This window comes from Melanerpes formicivorus, unplaced genomic scaffold (assembly GCF_026170545.1).
Source record: "Melanerpes formicivorus ecotype bairdi unplaced genomic scaffold, bMelFor1.0.p_v2 SCAF_39, whole genome shotgun sequence".
Lineage (NCBI taxonomy): Eukaryota > Metazoa > Chordata > Aves > Piciformes > Picidae > Melanerpes > Melanerpes formicivorus.
Genome location: NW_027142391.1, coordinates 2,919,633 through 2,937,134, shown reverse-complemented (window position 1 = coordinate 2,937,134; position 17,502 = coordinate 2,919,633). Strand labels below are relative to the sequence as shown.

The 17,502-nt window shown below is 55.5% G+C and overlaps 2 protein-coding genes across 2 annotated transcripts; one reads left to right on the top strand and one right to left on the bottom strand.

Annotated features, from left to right (window-relative positions):
- Window positions 1-8,786: 8,786 nt before the first annotated feature.
- UBE2J2 (ubiquitin conjugating enzyme E2 J2) lies at window positions 8,787-16,410 on the bottom strand. Its single transcript, XM_068158285.1, has 7 exons — window positions 16,181-16,410; window positions 12,574-12,704; window positions 11,766-11,806; window positions 11,005-11,107; window positions 10,748-10,886; window positions 10,192-10,272; window positions 8,787-9,099 (listed from the first exon to the last, which is right to left on the bottom strand). The coding sequence occupies exons 2-7, from the start codon at window positions 12,702-12,704 to the stop codon at window positions 8,815-8,817; spliced, it is 780 nt and encodes a 259-aa protein (XP_068014386.1). The 5' UTR covers window positions 16,181-16,410; the 3' UTR covers window positions 8,787-8,814.
- Window positions 13,642-17,014, top strand: LOC137450995 (basic salivary proline-rich protein 4-like). The gene is made up of 2 exons (XM_068158062.1): window positions 13,642-13,689; window positions 15,758-17,014. Exons 1-2 carry the CDS (start codon window positions 13,642-13,644, stop codon window positions 17,012-17,014), a joined length of 1,305 nt encoding a protein of 434 aa, XP_068014163.1.
- Window positions 17,015-17,502: the final 488 nt, after the last annotated feature.

The window sequence follows — 17,502 nt, the reverse complement described above, 5'->3', positions numbered from 1 at the left end:
CAACCTGAGTCAAAGCCCACAAAGGGGAACACAGAGTTTGGTTTGGGTTTGGTTGGATTTGGGCTTTTTTTCTTACAGCATCTTGTGAGAGATTGGGAAAGAAGAAGAAGAACTGTGTCCAGTTCTGGGCCCCTCAGGTTAAGAAGGACATTGAGAGACTTGAAAGTGTCCAGAGAAGGGCAACAAAGCTGGGGAGGGGTCTGGAGCACAGCCCTGGGAGGAGAGGCTGAGGGAGCTGGGGTTGCTTAGCCTGGAGAAGAGGAGGCTCAGGGGAGACCTTCTTGCTCTCTCCAACTCCCTGAAGGGAGGTTGTAGCCAGCTGGGGGTTGGTCTCTTCTCCCAGGCATCCAGCACCAGAACAAGAGGCCACAGTCTCAAGCTGTGCCAGGGAAGGTTCAAGCTGGAGGTGAGGAGAAAGTTCTTCCCAGAGAGAGTCATTGGCCCTTGGGATGTGCTGCCCAGGGAGGTGGTGGAGTCCCCATCCCTGGAGGTGTTCAAGAGGGGATTGGATGTGGCACTGGGCGCCATGGTTCAGTCAGGAGGTGCTGGGTGCCAGGTTGGACCTTTGAGGTCTCTTCCAACCTTGGTGATTCTGTGAAGAAGAGAGTGAGAGCAAGGAGGGAAGCTGCACAGGAGCTAAACAGTTAACAGCACATCACCCCTCCCCCCAGGAGCTCACATTCCATCAAAACTACGTGGCAGACTTTATTTGTTAATAATATTTAACTTTCTTTGGCGCCTTCTCAGACTTAAGCCTCTCTCTCTCTCTCTCTCTCTTCCCCCCCCCCCCCCCCCCCTCTCCCCCCTTGTTTTTTTTCCAGGTTAGTTGTAGACAAGCCATGAATTTGTAAAAGTGCACTTGATGACACATTAATAGGACAATCTGTCACACTGCAGCTAAACAGCCTGACAGATCCACACACCAGGGCAAGAAATGACAGTCAGGGCTGGAATGGGGCAATCACTGCCTTGGGGCTGCTGCTGCAGGCTGCCTCTGGCTGCTGCAACATCTCCTTCCCCAGCCCAAGAGCCAAATCCCAAGACTATGTCCTTTGCAAGCACAGGGTGAAGTTCTCTGGTGGTCCAGTAGGAGAAACTGACTGCAGCTGACCCCCAGCTGAAGTTCTCTCATGGTCCAGTAGGACAAACTGACTGCAGTTGACCCCCAGCTGAAGTTCTCTCATGGCCCAGTAGGACAAACTGACTGCAGCTGACCCCCAGCTGAAGCTATCTGATGGTCCAGTAGGACAAACTGACTGTAGCTGACTCCCAGCTGAAGCTATCTGATGGTCCAGTAGGACAAACTGACTGTAGCTGACTCCCAGCTGAAGCTATCTGATGGCCCAGTAGGACAAACTGACTGCAGCTGACTCCCAGTTGAAGTTCTCTGATGGCCCAGTAGGACAAACTGACTGCAGCTGACTCCCAGTTGAAGTTCTCTCATGGTCCAGTAGGACAAACTGACTGCAGCTGACTCCCAGCTGAAGCTATCTGATGGCCCAGTAGGACAAACTGACTGCAGCTGACCCCCAGCTGAAGTTCTCTCATGGTCCAGTAGGACAAACTGACTGCAGCTGACTCCCAGCTGAAGTTCTCTCATGGCCCAGTAGGACAAACTGACTGCAGCTGACCCCCAGCTGAAGTTCTCTCATGGCCCAGTAGGACAAACTGACTGCAGCTGACCCCCAGCTGAAGTTCTCTGACTGCAGCTGACTCCCAACTCTCTATGCTGGGATGGAACAAGTGCCCACAGAATTTTTGCCTCTCCTCCAGCCTTCAGTCCAGCGTTTGCAGCATCTGTGGCACACTGCACACCTTGCTGCTGCTGTTCCCACACCCCAGAGCCCCACCATCCAGCCCCTAGGTGCAAAAAGCTTGGGACAGGCTGATGTTGCCCTTTGGAGCCCAGCAAACCCAAGGGTCTCAAATAGTTTCTCCTCTGAGCCCAGCATCGCTGCAGCAGCAGCAGCAGCAGGAGCTCTGAGTGCCACAACCAACTCTGCACTAGGAAAGCTCTGAAGCAGGGAAGATACCTGGAGCAAGCTGGGCTCGTGGAAGGTGTCCTTGCCCACAGCAGGGGGGAGGGTTGGACCTAGATGCTCTTTAAGGTCCCTCCCAACCTAAACCATTCTCTGCTACAACCAGAAGCCACTTTTACATCTTGAAAGGGCCTGCAGGAACCCAGCTGCAGGTTTGCAGACAGGTTCCCAGAAGCTGGAAGCTGAAGAGTCAGGCAAGAAAGTTTGATCTTTCAATCCCTGCTCATCTGGAGCTCAAGACAGACCTCAGCTAACTGTGCTGAGAACACCCAAAAGGCACAAGGACCACAGCTGGGGTTCTCCTAGGTGCCCACTGTAGACAGACTGCTAAAGCCTTGCTCAGAGAGGATGTTTTCAGCCGATGCAGCAGAAGTCTCATTGCCATCTCACTGCCCCCCACCCCTGCTTCAAAGCAGTTTAGGTTCTCTTGATCTTCACAGCAGGTCTAGAGAGCTTCAATGGCTTAGAAGTGAAGGCTCCCGGAGACGATCTGGCACCAATCCGAGCTGGCCATTGGCCTCCTATGGAAGAAGCTATTCAGACCAAACCTAAACGCAGCAGCAAGGAGCAGCAAGGGGAAGACAAGCCAAGGGTTACTAACGCCTTCAGCAGAGCCGTGTCCTCGCTGCTTCAGAGCCTCTCCATCTCCTCTCGGCTCTCCTCGCCCCAGCCCACGGCGATCCCGGCGCGACCGCGGCGCCACCTTGTGGTGAGACCCTGGAAACGCCGAGACCCTCCGCAAGACCTCTGGGAACCGCTGCTGCTGCTCCTGAGCTTTCCTCTTGCTGTGGGCTCCTCAGAGCTCCCGAGGGGTGACACAAGCACAGCCTTTTCACTGCTGGTAAAGCCTCCAGGTGAAGCTTCGTTAATTATCCTCCTTCGCTGCCCAGAAAAATCTTATTGGTAACAGATGTGAGTGCTTCAGTCTTTCACCATCCTCCCTTTTGGGGCATGCAGGGCACTGCAAGCAGGGTTTGCCTGCTGTAAGCAGCAAGAGCTGGCCTTTGCTGGTCACCATCCTCCCTTTTGGGGCATGCAGGGCACTGCAAGCAGGGTGTGTCTGCTGTAAGCAGCAAGATCTGGCCTTTGCTGGTCACCATCCTCCCTTTTGGGGCATACAGGGCACTGCAAACAGGGTTTGCTTGCTGTAAACAGCAAGATCTGGCCTTTGCTGGTCACCATCCTCCCTTTTGGGGCATGGAGGGCGCTGCAAACAGGGTGTGCCTGCTGTAAGCAGCAAGAGCTGGCCTTTGCTGGTCACCATCCGCCCTTTTGGGGCATGGAGGGCACTGCAAACAGGGTGTGCCTGCTGTAAGCTGTCTGGCCTTTGCTGGGCAGCCAAAAGAGCATCATGATTTGTCAGCCCATGACTGGGTTGCAGTATCAGCCACCAAGAGCCACAGATTGTTAGCAGAAATTACTCAGGGGCATTTAAAAAGCACCTTGTGAAGCACAAAGCTCAAGGCAGCAATTTTCATGGCTAGTGATAAGCTTGCTCTGCTACAGACTTGCCACTGACTGCTCACATGCAAGGCAGCCTGGAGAAGCCACCAGATGGGCAAGAAGCATCTCCTCTCTTTGAGCTTCTGTGGGGCCTTCTACTTGCCTAGGTGCATAGAATGGGTTGGGTTGGAAGGGACCTTCAAGATCATCCAGTTTCAGCCCCCTGCCATGGGCAGGGACACCTCCCACTGCTGAAAACAAGGCTGCAGTGAGAGCTGTGACATGTTTGTCATGACAGAACTGATCTCTTCCTACCTGGAGATGATTTACTACAGGTGTAAAGGGACACCAAACTCACCTGAGGTAAAACAGAGCTGAAGGTGGAAGCTGCAGCTCTGCAGCTGCTCTGTGAGACTTCTTCCCAGGCAGCCCATGGCACAGGGTCAGAGAATGGTTTGAGTTGGAAGGGACCTTCAAGATCAGCCAGTTCCAAGCCCCTGCAGTGGGCAGGGACACCTCCTACTAGAGCAGGTTGCTCAAAGCCTCACCCAGGCTGCCCTTAAACACCTCCAGGGATGAGACACCCACAGCTTCTCTGGGCAGCCCCTTGCTGTGTCTCACCACCCTCACAGTCAAGAGCTCCTTGCTAATATCCAACCTAAATCCACCCTGAAACCCATTTCCATCTGGAAATCAGAGTCACAGTTTGGGTTGGAAGTGACCTTGAGGATCAGCCAGTTCCAACCCCCCTGCCATGGGCAGGGACACCTCCCACTGCTGCAAACAAGGCTGCAGTGAGAGCTGTGACATGTTTGTCATGACAGAACTGATCTCTTCCTACCTGGAGGTGGTTTACTACAGGTGTAAAGGGACACCAAACTCACCTGAGGTGAAACAGAGCTGAAGGTGGAAGCTGCAGCTCTGCAGCTGCTCTGTCAGACTTCTTCCCAGCAGCTCCTTTCCCACCAGCAGGCCCAGAGAGGCTCAGTTTCACCACGGGTGTTTATTATCAGCAAACAACTCCAGCAGGCAGCCATTCCCACTCCTCAAATGCATGCCTGAAGGCAACTCCCGTGACCTTGGGAGGGAGAAATGCTTACAGACACATCCAGGATGTAAAAGCTCAAGGCTGGGGTTTGAGCACAACCACCAGAGTTATCTCCTGACTGGAGCTGCCAACTCCCTACAGCACCTGTGTGTAACAAGCTCTCAGAGTGACCTCGGGAGCTGCAGCTTCGGAGGGGAGGGCCAGAGCTTTGCTCCATCCTCACAGCCTTGAGGGCCAGCTTTCAGTTTGGCTCCTGAATGCACTGCCTCGGGGCAGGAGCACACTTCGGCAGGGCAAAGAATGCTTCAGCTCCACCTAAATGACTCTGGGAAGGAGAAGAGCTCTGAGAGAGATTCAGAGAGTCTTTTAAAAAGCCACAAAGCAGCAAAAAGGAGACAAAAGGGCTGAACCTCTTACCAAAGGCAAGGAGCAGGATGCATCAAGTTGGTGGAAGCCCTGAGTGGGAGGGCTCAGGCAGCTGCTGCTCCTAGCAGATGGTACCCAAGATGCCTGCCAAGCCTGTCTCTGAACCCAGGGGATTGAAGAGGAACTCGGATTGGGAGTTGAGAGGTTTGAATACAACCAATCCTCAGGGGTTGTTAACCTGTCAGGGTTGGAAGGGACCTCAGGGCTCAGCCAGTTCCTCTTGTTTAATGCCCACTGATATTTAAGTGGCCACAGGGGTGAGCTTCAGCAGGGGAAAGCCAACCTTGAATCATAGTTTGGGTTGGAAGGGACCTCAAGGCTCAGCCAGCTCCAAACCCCCTGCCATGGGCAGGGACACCTCACACCACAGCAGGTTGCTCACAGCCACATCCAGCCTGGCTGCAAACACCTCCAGGCAGGAGGCTTCCACCACCTCCCTGGGCAGCCTGTGCCAGGCTCTCACCACCCTCATGGGGAATAACTTCTTCCTCACATCCAATCTGAATCTCCCCACTTCTAGTTTTGCTCCATCCCCCCCCAGTCCTATCCCTCCCTGACACCCTCAAAACTCCCTCCCCAGCTTTCTTGTAGCCCCCTGCAGATCCTGGAAAGGCCACAATTAGATGGCAGAAGCCCTGCCAAAGACTCATGAACCACTCAGGACCATCAGTGAAAGAAGCCCAGAGAGGAAGCAACTCATTCAAGGCAGCACCCAGCTCAGGCAGGGATGAATTTGCTCCTCACATCCAAGCTGAATCTCCCCATTTCTAGCTTTGCTTTGTTCCCCCTCAGCCCTATCACTCCCTGACAGCCTGTGTGATGCAGCATGCCCAGGGTTTAACCAAAGCCTTCCCCCTCCCCCACTTCCCACTGGTGGCACTCACTAAACCCAAGAGATTCACCTTCAGCTGCCTGGGAGTAACTGAGGGCCAGCTCCTTGTCACATCATCATCAAATGCTTTATTCAACACCTTCAGACTGCACTGCTTTGTGACCTCCACAGATGCAAACACACCATGGCCAAGCCCTCCTTGCCTTTTGCCTCCAGTGGTGTGGACAGGAGAGACCTTCCAGCAGAGGAGGAGGTCAAACACAGATCACCCATCAGAAGCCTTGTGCCTGGAGGTGATGGCAAGTGGCAGTAAAAAGGCATTGTGAGGACACAAGACATTGAGTTGTTCCAGCAGCTAGCCAGGAGGCCCAGCAGCCTCAGCTACAGGTCCAGAGGCTTTGAGAAGGGGAAAATGAACAACATCATTTTGACAAGGAACCTAGGAACACCTGCAGGGATGACACAACATCCCCCACCCCACCTCCCTCTCCCTCTCCAGTGCACCCCCAGCCTGACAGAGCTGCTTGCAGCTAGATCCCAGTGGTGCCTCTCTGTTCACCAAAGAGCTGCTGGAGCCTGAACAAGAGGTAAATGCAAAAGCAAACCCAACAGAGAACACAGGTGAGGTTTGGTGAAAGCCAGAGAGATGACACATGGCTTATAAGGAGTTGTAAATGCAGCCTGTCCCAAAGTGCAGCCCCCTGCAGCCTGCCCCCTTCCTCCCCTCAGGAGTGGTTTAAGGGTCCTGAGAGCTGCTGTGGGCAGCTATGGCAGAGGCTTGGCCACCTTTAGTGGTGCTCTAAGCTGCAGGGCTCCTGGGTTAGCACCAGCTTTGTCTGCAGTCCAAGGTAAGCAGCAGGGAGAGAGAGCAAATTGGAATGGGAAGAGGAAATTGGTTTGCAAACATCCTCAGACACAGGAGGTGAGATTTCCTGGGGGCTTCCTGCTCTCACCTCAGTTTGCTGCCCTCACCAGTGAGCAGGTTCCTCCCCAGGGGACTGGCAATGAAAGGCATCCCTGTTCATCATGGAAGGCACAAGGTCCCTTGGCCTCTGAGCAAACAAAGAGCATTTGGATGAAATGAAGCAGGGAGGTGAGGAAAAACCCAAAGCAGCTCCAAGTAAGCTGCAGGGCAGGCTTTGGAACTACCCTTGGGGCCTCAGCCACGGCCTTGTGATCCCAACAGCAGCACTGCAGTCACCATCTGCAGGGGAACAGGGAGGAACCTGCACCTAACAGAAAGAAGCTGCTGCAACCTCAGATGGATTAGAAGGGGCTTGAGGGCTTGTGGCTGTTGGTTTTAAGAGCTCCTGCAAAGCTCCAAGGCAGCAAGTGGAACTGATTTGAAGGGTTTGCTTCAGCTGAGTGATGCCTCAGAGTAAGTCAGTCGGCTCTGAGGGAGCTGGGTCTTAGCCAGGCTCATTCTGCCTTCACAAGGGCTAAGGGGGGAGGTCACTCCATCTACCACAGCCCATGAAACCCAGGTTAGGCTTTCTCTGAACACACAATCGACTCACCATTGGCATGTGCAGCTTTATTGGGGGGGGGGGGGGGAATGTCTTTTTGTTTCCCAACAGTGGCACCTTGTGAGCAACATTCAGCACAACAGCTCCCAACACAACAGCTCCCAACAGGGCAACCTGGGAGGCAGCAAATCCAAACCAATGCTGCATGAGGGCATCCCACTGAAGAATGAGGCCAAAGGGTTTGGTTTTTCCCCTTGCTGATCACTCCTAAAGGCCAACTGCACTTCCTGCAGCCCAAATAAAACCTGCAGTGACTTGGGAGACAGTAAATCCAATCCAATACTGGATGGTGGACATCCCACTGAAGAATCAGTCCAAAGGGTTTGGTTTTTCCCCTTGCTGATCACTCCTGAAGGCCAACTGCACTTCTGGTAGCCCAAATAAAACCTGCAGTGACCTGGGAGCCAGCAAATCCAAACCAGTATTGGATGTTGGGCATCCCACTGAAGAATGAGTCCAAAGGGTTTGGTTTTTCCCCTTGCTGATCACTCCTAAAGGCAAACAACTGCATTCTTGCACCCCAAATAAAACCTGCAGTGATCTGGGAAATGGCAAACCCAAACCAAAATTGGATGGTGGGCATCCCACTAAAGAATTGAGTCCAAAGGGTTTGGTTTTAACTCTTGCTGATCACTCCTGAAGGCCAACTACTGCACTTCTGGTAGCCCAAATAAAGCCTGCAGTGACCTGGGAGACAGTAAATCCAATCCAATATTGGATGGTGGACATCCCATTAAAGAATGAGGCCAAAGGGTTTGGTTTTTCCCCTTGCTGATCACTCCTAAAGGCCAACAACTGCACTTCTGTAGCCCAAATAAAGCCTGCAGTGACACTGGGCCAATTTAGACACCACATTTAACAGACCTGGTTGTGATCTTCCTCACTCATCTAATCCCTACTGACTGGAGATGCAATGAGGTGCAGCCTAGTGTGGGAAAAACAACCCCAAGCAGCCATCTCCTGTGGCACCAATGGTCACCAACCCTGCCCAAGCCCACATGAAACCTCTCCTTGGATCACCTCAACACCTGCACAGCCTGAAAAGAAGAGGTGATATGCAGAAATGGGAGTCCCATGAAGTCAAAAGCTGCACTTGCTGAGGAGGTTCCAGCTTCAAAGAGCAGATGGAAGAGAGCTGCTCTGCAAAGCAAAACCACCATCCAAGCACTAGAAAGGTTGGCACCTCCTCAAGAATGCTCTGACTTGCCTGCGAGCCACTGTTGGGGAGCAGAGGAGGGCAAGATCTGTGAGCTGAGCTTCTGGTTGTTGGAAGTCTCCTAAGCCAAACTACACCATCCCCACCCCCCCATACACACACACCCCCCCCACAACCCAGGAGCCAACCAGTGCTTTACCCCCAAAGCCCACCCCGGAGGTGGCAAAGCAGAGACTGGGGCTGGTTCGATTCGATCCGGAGGGTGGAGAGGTGGATGCCCCAAGGAGTCCCAACCAACTCTGCAACTACCAGCTAGTTTGGTCTTGGCTCTGCTTTTATTCTCCTCATTCTTGAGCTATGCTTCTGAGTACATACTTGACTGTGTAGGCAAAGGCTGCAAAGCCAACGATCACGAACAAGTTCGCCAGGGCTCCGCCCAAGAGTCCGTGGTTGCGGTTGGCCTGCTGGAGCCCGGGGTGGTTGGCCGGTGCCAGGGGCACGTGCCCGTTGAGCAGGGGGAGCCCATTCTGCCCATAGTGGGCCTCCCCATCAGGGACCACGTCTGGCAAAGGCAGGGAAGGAGGTCTGCTGCTGAGCTCTTCCTGTGCTTTCTGCTTCTGCTTCATCTCCTGGGAGGAAGGGAACGACACAGAGCAGAGCGAAGCACAGAGGCAGGGGTGAGGGCCAGGGGTTCACAGACTCAGGGGTTCATGGACCCATGGATTCACAGACCCATGGATTCATAGACCCATGGATTCATGGATTCACAGACCCATGGATTCACAGACCCATGGATTCATAGATTCACAGACCCATGGATTCATAGACCCATGGATTCACAGACCCATGGATTCACAGACCCATGGATTCATAGATTCACAGACCCATGGATTCACAGACCCAATAAGCTTGGAAAAGACCTCAGAGATCATCAAGTCCAACCTGCCACCCAACACCTCCTGACAACCAAACCATGGCTCCAAGTGCCACATCCAATCCCCTCCTGAACACCCCCAGGGATGGGGACTCCACCACCTCCCTGGGCAGCACACCCCAAGGGCCAATCTCTCTTTCTGGGAAGAAATTTCTCCTCACCTCCAGCCTAAACCTCCCCTGGCACAGCTTGAGACTGTGTCCTCTTGTTCTGGTGCTGGGTGCCTGGGAGAAGAGACCAAGCCCCACCTGGCTACAACCTCCCTTCAGGGAGTTGGAGAGAGCAAGAAGGTCTCCCCTGAGCCTCCTCTTCTGCAGGCTAAGCAACCCCAGCTCCCTCAGCCTCTCCTCCCAGGGCTGTGCTCCAGACCCCTCCCCAGCTTTGTTGCCCTTCTCTGGACACCTTCCAGCATCTCAACATCTTTCCTAACCTGAGGAGCCCAGAACTGGACACAGGACTCAAGGTGTGACCTGAGCAGTGCTGAGCACAGGGCACAATGACCTCCCTGCTCCTGCTGGCCACACTGCTCCTGCTGCAGGCCAGGATGCCCTTGGCCTTCTTGGCCACCTGGGCACACTGCTGGCTCCTGTTCAGCTGCTATCAACCAGCACCCCCAGGTCCCTCTCTGCCTGGCTGCTCTCAGCCACTCTGCCCCCAGCTGCCGAGCACCAGTGGGGCAGGGGTTGGGTCACTGGGTGCTTGGGAAGGACTTCAGGTCTCTGTTGGATGACAGAGAAGCTGAAGAGCTGCAGGACAGCCAAATCCCTGCAGGGATCAACTCCCTTACCTCCACCACTTCAGGGAAGAGCTCACAGAAGACTTTGTCTTTCAGGTTGTAGGCTAAGCTCTGTGCAGCGAGCTGTCTCTTCTGGGGAGGAAAGAGAAGGGATCAGCAGGGGCAGAGGAATGCACTCAATGCATCTTCCTTAACAACAGTGGAGTCATAGACCTTAATTAATGAAAGCCCTCCAAGATCATTGACTCCAAGCACCACCAGGGCCACTAAACCCTGTCCCAAAGCACCATGGCCACAGGTTTCTTGAACACCTCTAGGGATGGAGACTCCACCACCCCCCTGGGCAGCCTGTGCCAGTGCCTGAGCACTCTGGCAGGGAGGAAATTGTTCCTCATCTCCAACCCAACCCTCCCCTGGCACAGTTTCAGGCTGTTTCCTCTCATCCTATCCCCTGATACTAGAGAGAAGAGACCAGCCCCCCCACCTCACAACTTCCCTTCAAGGGAGCTGTAACTTCTGAGCTCCCCAAACACTGTTCTCACTCTTGAGGTCACGTTCAACACTCCCCAAAGCAGAGAGAAGGCAGAGGACAGAGCCCAGAGCTTACTGTGAATTCTGATGTCTCTATGCTGCCCAGTGTGGGGCCCTTCTCCACCATAAAGCTAAGCAGGCCTGTCAAGATTGTTGAGACTGACCAAGCTGGGTTCCATGTGTCTGGGTGGAAATCAGTGATGGAAAGACACAACCTGCAAGAGGAGAAGACAGGCAGGCAGAGTGCTTTGGTTTTGCCCCTCAAGGACCAGACATCACAGCCAAGCAGCCACAATGGTGTTCATGGCTTAAGGGGCAGAAGAAGATCCTTACCTTGTGTTACACTTAAACCTTCCATTAGGTGTAATCATGTAAATGCTAGGAGGTTTGAAAGGAAATTCTCTGGGGAATATTAGTTTCCCATGGTAATAGCCACCTGCATCACACAAAGAGAGGAATTATTTCCTTTGCATGCAGATGAGGCCCTGAACTGCCACTGGAAACTCTTCCCTTGCCTCCTCCCCTCAAGCTCACCACCTTGGGCCTCTAAAACACAGGGACAAATAAACCCACACCTGCAGCCCTTCCCTGGGAGGCACATGCCTCTTCCAAACAGCTCCCCAACCCAGCTGAAAGGAAACCAAGCCCAAGTGTGCTCAACACAACACAGCACAACAGGGTTTGTTTCCCAGCTAACACCCTGGAGGAGCTGAGCTCAGAAGGGCTGCAGGAGACACTCTGAGATATGTGACTACAACAAAGGAAGAAGGCTTCTGCACTCCTCACTTGCCCCACAGGGACATCTCCATGCAGCAGCAAAAAGGGGATTCTGGAGGTTATTTCTGCCACAGAGTGAGTTGTCTGCTGCAAGTCCCTGCCTTCAGTTCATGTGGTGTTGTTAGAACCTGATATAAACCCTACTGCCAGACAGCAGCAGCACTACCTCCCTTCCTCAAGCCATCCACCCAAGCCCTGGTGAGCTGGCAGACTGCACTAACAGCTTCCAGAGCTATTTACAGCAGCTCTGTTTGGCCCACTCAAGCCAGGGTGTGATCACTGAGGCAGGCTAATCACCAGAGAAGTTAACTTTTTACCTTCATACGGAGTCATTTCAGGTCCCCGGACAACGTAGTGCCTGGGAGAAGGAAGCCAAAAGCAGATCAACCCCGAGAGCACAAAGAGGCAACACAAAGCAGCAGGAAAGCCATCAGGGTGATCAGTAGCACAAAAGGCTCCACCTCCCCCCAAAGCCAAGGCTCCTCCACCACCTCCCCCCAAAGCCAAGGCTCCTCCCCCACCTCCCCCCAAAGCCAAGGCTCCTCCACCACCTCCCCCAAAGCCAAGGCTCCTCCACCCCCTCCCCCAAAGCCAAGGCTCCTCCACCCCCTCCCCCAAAGCCAAGGCTCCTCCACCCCCTCCCCCAAAGCCAAGGCTCCTCCACCCCCTCCCCCCAAAGCCAAGGCTCCTCCACCCCCTCCCCCAAAGCCAAGGCTCCTCCACCCCCTCCCCCAAAGCCAAGGCTCCTCCACCCCCTCCCCCAAAGCCAAGGCTCCTCCACCCCCTCCCCCCAAAGCCAAGGCTCCTCCACCCCCTCCCCCCAAAGCCAAGGCTCCTCCACCACCTCCCCCCAAAGCCAAGGGCTCCTCCACCACCTCCCCCCAAAGCCAAGGCTCCTCCACCACCTCCCCCCAAAGCCAAGGCTCCTCCTCCACCTCCCCCAAAGCCAAGGCTCCTCCTCCACCTCCCCCAAAGCCAAGGCTCCTCCTCCACCTCCCCCCAAAGGCAAGACCTCCTCCCCCACCTCCCCCCAAAGCCAAGGCTCCCATCCCAGCTGGAGGAGTGAGGGCGTCAGAGCAGCCAACCTGGAAGATCTTGCTCTCCCCAGCCCCCTGCAGCTCTTACCATTCCAGGATGTTGGAGGGGAGGGGCTCTGCACAGATGTAAGGCACTGGGTCTTTCTTAATTCGAAGGTAATCTTGCTTCAGCCTCTGGGTTGCTGTTGTTGGTGCCCTCTTGTTACTGTTGTTGCTCATCTGGTTTTGAAACCACACCAAAAAATCACTCACTCAATCACAGAATCACTCACTCAATCACAGAATCACTCACTCAATCACAGAATCACTCACTCAATCACAGAATCAACCAGGCTGGAAAAGACCTCAGGGATCATCAAGGCCAAGCTGGCACCCAACACCTCCTGATGACTAAACCATGGCTCCAAGTGCCACATCCAAGCCTTTCATAGTTTCATTCAGGGTTGGAAGGGACCACAAGGATCATCTAGTTCCAACCCCCTTGCCATGGGCAGGGACACCCCACACTAGATCAGCCTGGCCAGAGCCTCATCCAGCCTGGCCTTAAACACCCCCAGGGACGAGGCCTCGACCACCTCCCTGGACAACACATTCCAGGGTTTCACCACTCTCATGGTGATGAAACCCTGAACACCTCCAGGGATGGGGACTCCACCACCTCCCTGGGCAGCACAGCCCAATGGCCAATTCCTCTTTCTGGGAAGAACTTTTTCCTCACCTCTAGCCTAAACCTTCCCTGGCACAGCTTGAGACTGTGTCCTCTTGTTCTGGTGCTGGGTGCCTGGGAGAAGAGACCAACCCCCACCTGGCTACAACCTCCCTTCAGGGAGTTGGAGAGAGCAAGAAGGTCTCCCCTGAGCCTCCTCTGCTCCAGGCTAAGCAACCCCAGCTCCCTCAGCCTCTCCTCCCAGGGCTGTGCTCCAGCCTCATTGCCCTTCTCTGGAATACAACCTGACAGCTACTATGCCTCGTTGGACACAGCTCCAGGTGTTGGCTCCAGCTGCTTTACAGAGTTGGAAGAGGCCTGCAGCAACCTGGTCCAGTGGAAGGTGTCTCTGCCAAGGGCAGGGAGGCTGGAACTGGATGATCATCTTCAAGGCCCCTTCCAACCCAAAGCATCCTCTGAAACTACCACAGCTTCTCAGTGGCAAAAGCCATGCCAAAACCTCAGCAGCACACTCCCAAGAGCCTGGATGCTGCCCAGGTGGGAAAACACCCCTTCCACAACACTGCTGCTCAAACACCCCAGGCAGCTGCAATCAGGGACACGTGCTGCACTCCAGCACCCACTTGAACCCCTCAGAACCAGCCCTGCTGCTCAGGCTGAGCACACATTCTTCCAGCACTCTCATCAAGGGCTTAGCCTCTTCAAGTTACTCATTTCCCCACTCAGTTTGAACACCCAGGAGGCAAAGCTGCCCCTGGTTTAAAGGCACCTGGTGCTGCTGCACATCCAGGCCTCTGAAACACAACCAAACCCCACAGTGACTTCAGCACTGAAGGACTGTAGTGCTCAGCCTGCTGCCTGCTTGGGGAGTCAGCTGAATCTTTACACGAGGGAGCTTCTGAGCCTGGCTGGTCTCTTCCAGAGAGACCTCACTGACCATGAGACCAAGGCAGTGTGAAGAGAGGGAATTCCATGCTGCTTACAAGGCAAAGAAAGCATCAGACCCTCACACCCAGGGGGCACAAGCCTATTAACAACAGTTATTTAACTCACTTTCCTCCCAGGAAAGCATCAGCCCCTCACACCCAGGGGGCACCAAGCCCCTCACACCCAGGGGGCACCAACCAAGCCCCTCACACCCAGGGGGCACCAACCAATTAACAACAGTTATTTAACTCACTTTCCACCCAGGGGGCACCAAGCCCCCTCACACCCAGGGGGCACCAAGCCCCTCACACCCAGGGGGCACCAAGCCCCTCACACCCAGGGGGCACCAAGCCCCTCACACCCAGGGGGCACCAAGCCCCTCACACCCAGGGGGCACCAAGCCCCTCACACCCAGGGGGCACCAAGCCCCTCACACCCAGGGGGCACCAAGCCCCTCACACCCAGGGGGCACCAAGCCCCTCACACCCAGGGGGCTCAAACCTATTAACAACAGTTATTTAACTCACTTTCCTCCCAGGAAAGCATCAGCCCTTAAACCCAGGGGGCACAAGCCCCTCACACCCAGGGGGCACAGAGCCTATTAACAACAGTTATTTAACTCACTTTCCTCCCAGGGGGCACCAAGCCCCCTCACACCCAGGGGGCACCGAGCCCCCCTCACCAACAGTTATTTAACTCACTTCCCTCCCAGGAAATTTAGTAGGTCACACAGGGAAACTCAAGCAAGAGCAAACAGGGAGGATTGTCCCAACAGCTTGTCCAAGGAGATAAGATAATGCTTGCACTATGATAGCAGCCCTGAAGCATCAATGCCCAGGGCCCTCTGTATCCCCTGACCTCAAGCAGGCAGCCCAGCACGAGTTAGTAAAGGTCATAGTATCAGTCAGGGTTGGAAGGGACCACAAGGATCAGCCAGTTCCAACCCCCCTGCCATGGGCAGGGACACCCCACACTAGATCAGCCTGGCCAGAGCCTCAGCCAACCTGGGCTTAAACACCTCCGGGGATGGGGGCTTCAACCAGCTCCCTGCACAACCCATTCCAGGGCTTCACCACTCTCATGGGGAAGAACTTCCTCCTCCCCTCCAGCCTGAATCTCCCCACCTCCAGCTTCATCCCATTCCCCCTAGTCCTATCACTCCCTGAGATCCTTTTCAAAGTCACAAGCCTTGAGATCACAAGGTTACACTTCCCTCTGATAAAGGGCAGCACTGACGTTCAGAACACAGCCATTAGGGCCTCTCTTTTCACTTTAACACAGCTATTTGTCCTGGAGCCTCACAACAGCATCCTTCTGCCCAGGGGGGGTGGTGGAGTCCCCATCCCTGGAGGGGTTCAGGAAGAGCCTGGATGGGGAGCCTGGTGCCATGGTTGGGTTGATCAGATGGTGCTGGGGGAGAGGTTGGGCTGGATGATCTCAAAGGTCTCTTCCACCCTGGTTAACTCTATTCTATTCCATTCTATTCTATTCTATTCTGTTCTCACAACTGACTGCAAAAAACCACTGAAATATTCCAGGGCCCTCAGTACAGACATTGGGGTTTTACAGCTGCTCAAAGCCTCGCCTGGAAAAAACGTTTGTAGCTTAAACTACACAACAGACAGCACCGCTCACAGAAGCCACAACCGCAGAGGCATTTCCCCCACCCGGCCCGTAGGATTCACGAGGAGGGAGCCGGGAAGCAGCTCGCCAGGGCTCGCAGACAGCCGAGCGCCGGCAGCGCAACGCTCCCTGCTCCCCAGGGCGGATCCGGGCACTAACGCAAGGGCACGGCAGGACAGGTGGAGAACGAGACCTGTGGCACGAGTCAGAGCTTCTCCCCGCGGGTAAGCGCGACCCCGGCCCTGCCGGCAGCAGCTCCGCGCCCCAGAGGAGCAACGAGAGCGAGAACGCAAGAAGCAAGAGCACAACCGAGCAGCTCACAGCTTACAGCCAGCCGCCTGCCCGACACCGGCCACAGCGGGCCGGGGAAGGCAGGGCAGGGCCGACAGAAGGGAGCCAGCCGGTCCGGTCCGGTCCAGCCCGCCCCGCTCCCTGCGCTGCCCCAGCGGCTCGCCCCGCCGGCCCAGGCCCCGCTCACCTCTCCCTGCTAGCGCAGGCCCCTCCGCCGCCGGGACGCGCCGCCTGCCCGCAGCCGGAGACCCAGGGAGAGAGGGAGGGGAGGAGGGGGGGAAAAAGAGAACGGGGGGGGGAAAGAAAGAAAGAAGAAAGGGGCAGGATAGCGCAGAGGAGCAACCCCCACACCTCCCCTCTGCGGCGCGACCGCGGCTCCCAGCCAAGATGGCGGCCCGGCGAGGCGGGGCCAAGCGAGCGCTGCCGTCGCCTTCCGGAAGGGGCCGCCCCGCATCCGGGGCGCCTGCGTCACGCCTGCGTCACTGACTTCCGCTTCCGGCTGCCGCCGCCATGGCGGCCGCGGGGGCTGCTGAGCGGCCGGCTGCCGCCACCCCGAGAGCAGCGCCTGCCCGGTGCTCGCGGAGCCGGCTGGCCTGAAGCTGCGGCGTGTTCACTGCCGCGGAGCCCCCTTCCGTGCCGCGGAGCCCCCCCTTCCGTGCCGCGGAGCCCCACTCTGTGCCGCGGAACCCCCCGTCCGTGCCGCGGAGCCCCCCTCCGTGCCGCGGAACCCCCTCCGTGCCGCGGAACCCCCTCCGTGCCGCGGAACCCCCTCCGTGCCGCGGAACCCCCTCCGTGCCGCGGAACCCCCTCCGTGCCGCGGAACCCCCTCCGTGCCGCGGAACCCCCCTCCCTGCCGCTTCCCTCCTGTTTCCCTCCCCTCTCTGATTGCTGCTGCAAGGCCTTTGCCGTGGGTGAGGCTGGTTCCGAGCTCCGCGATGGAGATGGGCAGGCCGGGGAGCCGTCGGAGCGGCACGTGTGTGAGCGGTGGCGTTGCCACGGCAGCAAGCGAGCCTGGAGATAAAACAGTGATAGCAGACGTCTGGTGTGCTTGGGCATCTCCATTCGGACGTTGTGACTTCACACAAAGTCGCACTTGGGAGGGACCTCGGAGCTGCCTGGCTTTTCCTTTCCTGGGGAAAAAAAAAGAGAGAATTGGTTGTGTGTGTGTGCGTGTGTGTGTGTGTTCAGTGCTGTGAGCCTCCTCAATCTATTCCTAGGTGTTTGCAAAATGAATAAATCCAAACCTCTTACTCAGTACACGGGCAAAAAGTGGTGTTGCTGCTGTTCCAGGGTTCTGCTGTTTATATAATGTAATGTTTAGCTCCAGTGAATGGCATTTGTAGCTCCAGTGAATGGAATAGAACAGAATAGAATGGAATGGAATAGAACAGAATAGAATGGAATGGAATGGAATAGAACAGAATAGAATGGAATGGAATGGAGTGGAACAGAATAGAATGGAGTGGAACAGAATAGAATGGAGTGGAACAGAATAGAATGGAGTGGAAC

Excerpts from the sequence above, each read along its gene's own strand:
- UBE2J2 (XM_068158285.1), bottom strand. The coding sequence starts at position 12,704 with ATGAGCAACAACAGTAACAAGAGGGCACCAACAACAGCAACCCAGAGG. Across the intron at positions 11,108-11,765 it reads TGAAATGACTCCGTATGAAG|GTGGCTATTACCATGGGAAA; the intron begins GTAAAAAGTTAA and ends TGTGTGATGCAG. Across the intron at positions 10,273-10,747 it reads TAGAGACATCAGAATTCACA|AAGAGACAGCTCGCTGCACA; the intron begins GTAAGCTCTGGG and ends TTTCCTCCCCAG.
- LOC137450995 (XM_068158062.1), top strand. The coding sequence starts at position 13,642 with ATGCCAAAACCTCAGCAGCACACTCCCAAGAGCCTGGATGCTGCCCAG. Across the intron at positions 13,690-15,757 it reads AGAGCCTGGATGCTGCCCAG|GATTCACGAGGAGGGAGCCG; the intron begins GTGGGAAAACAC and ends CCCGGCCCGTAG.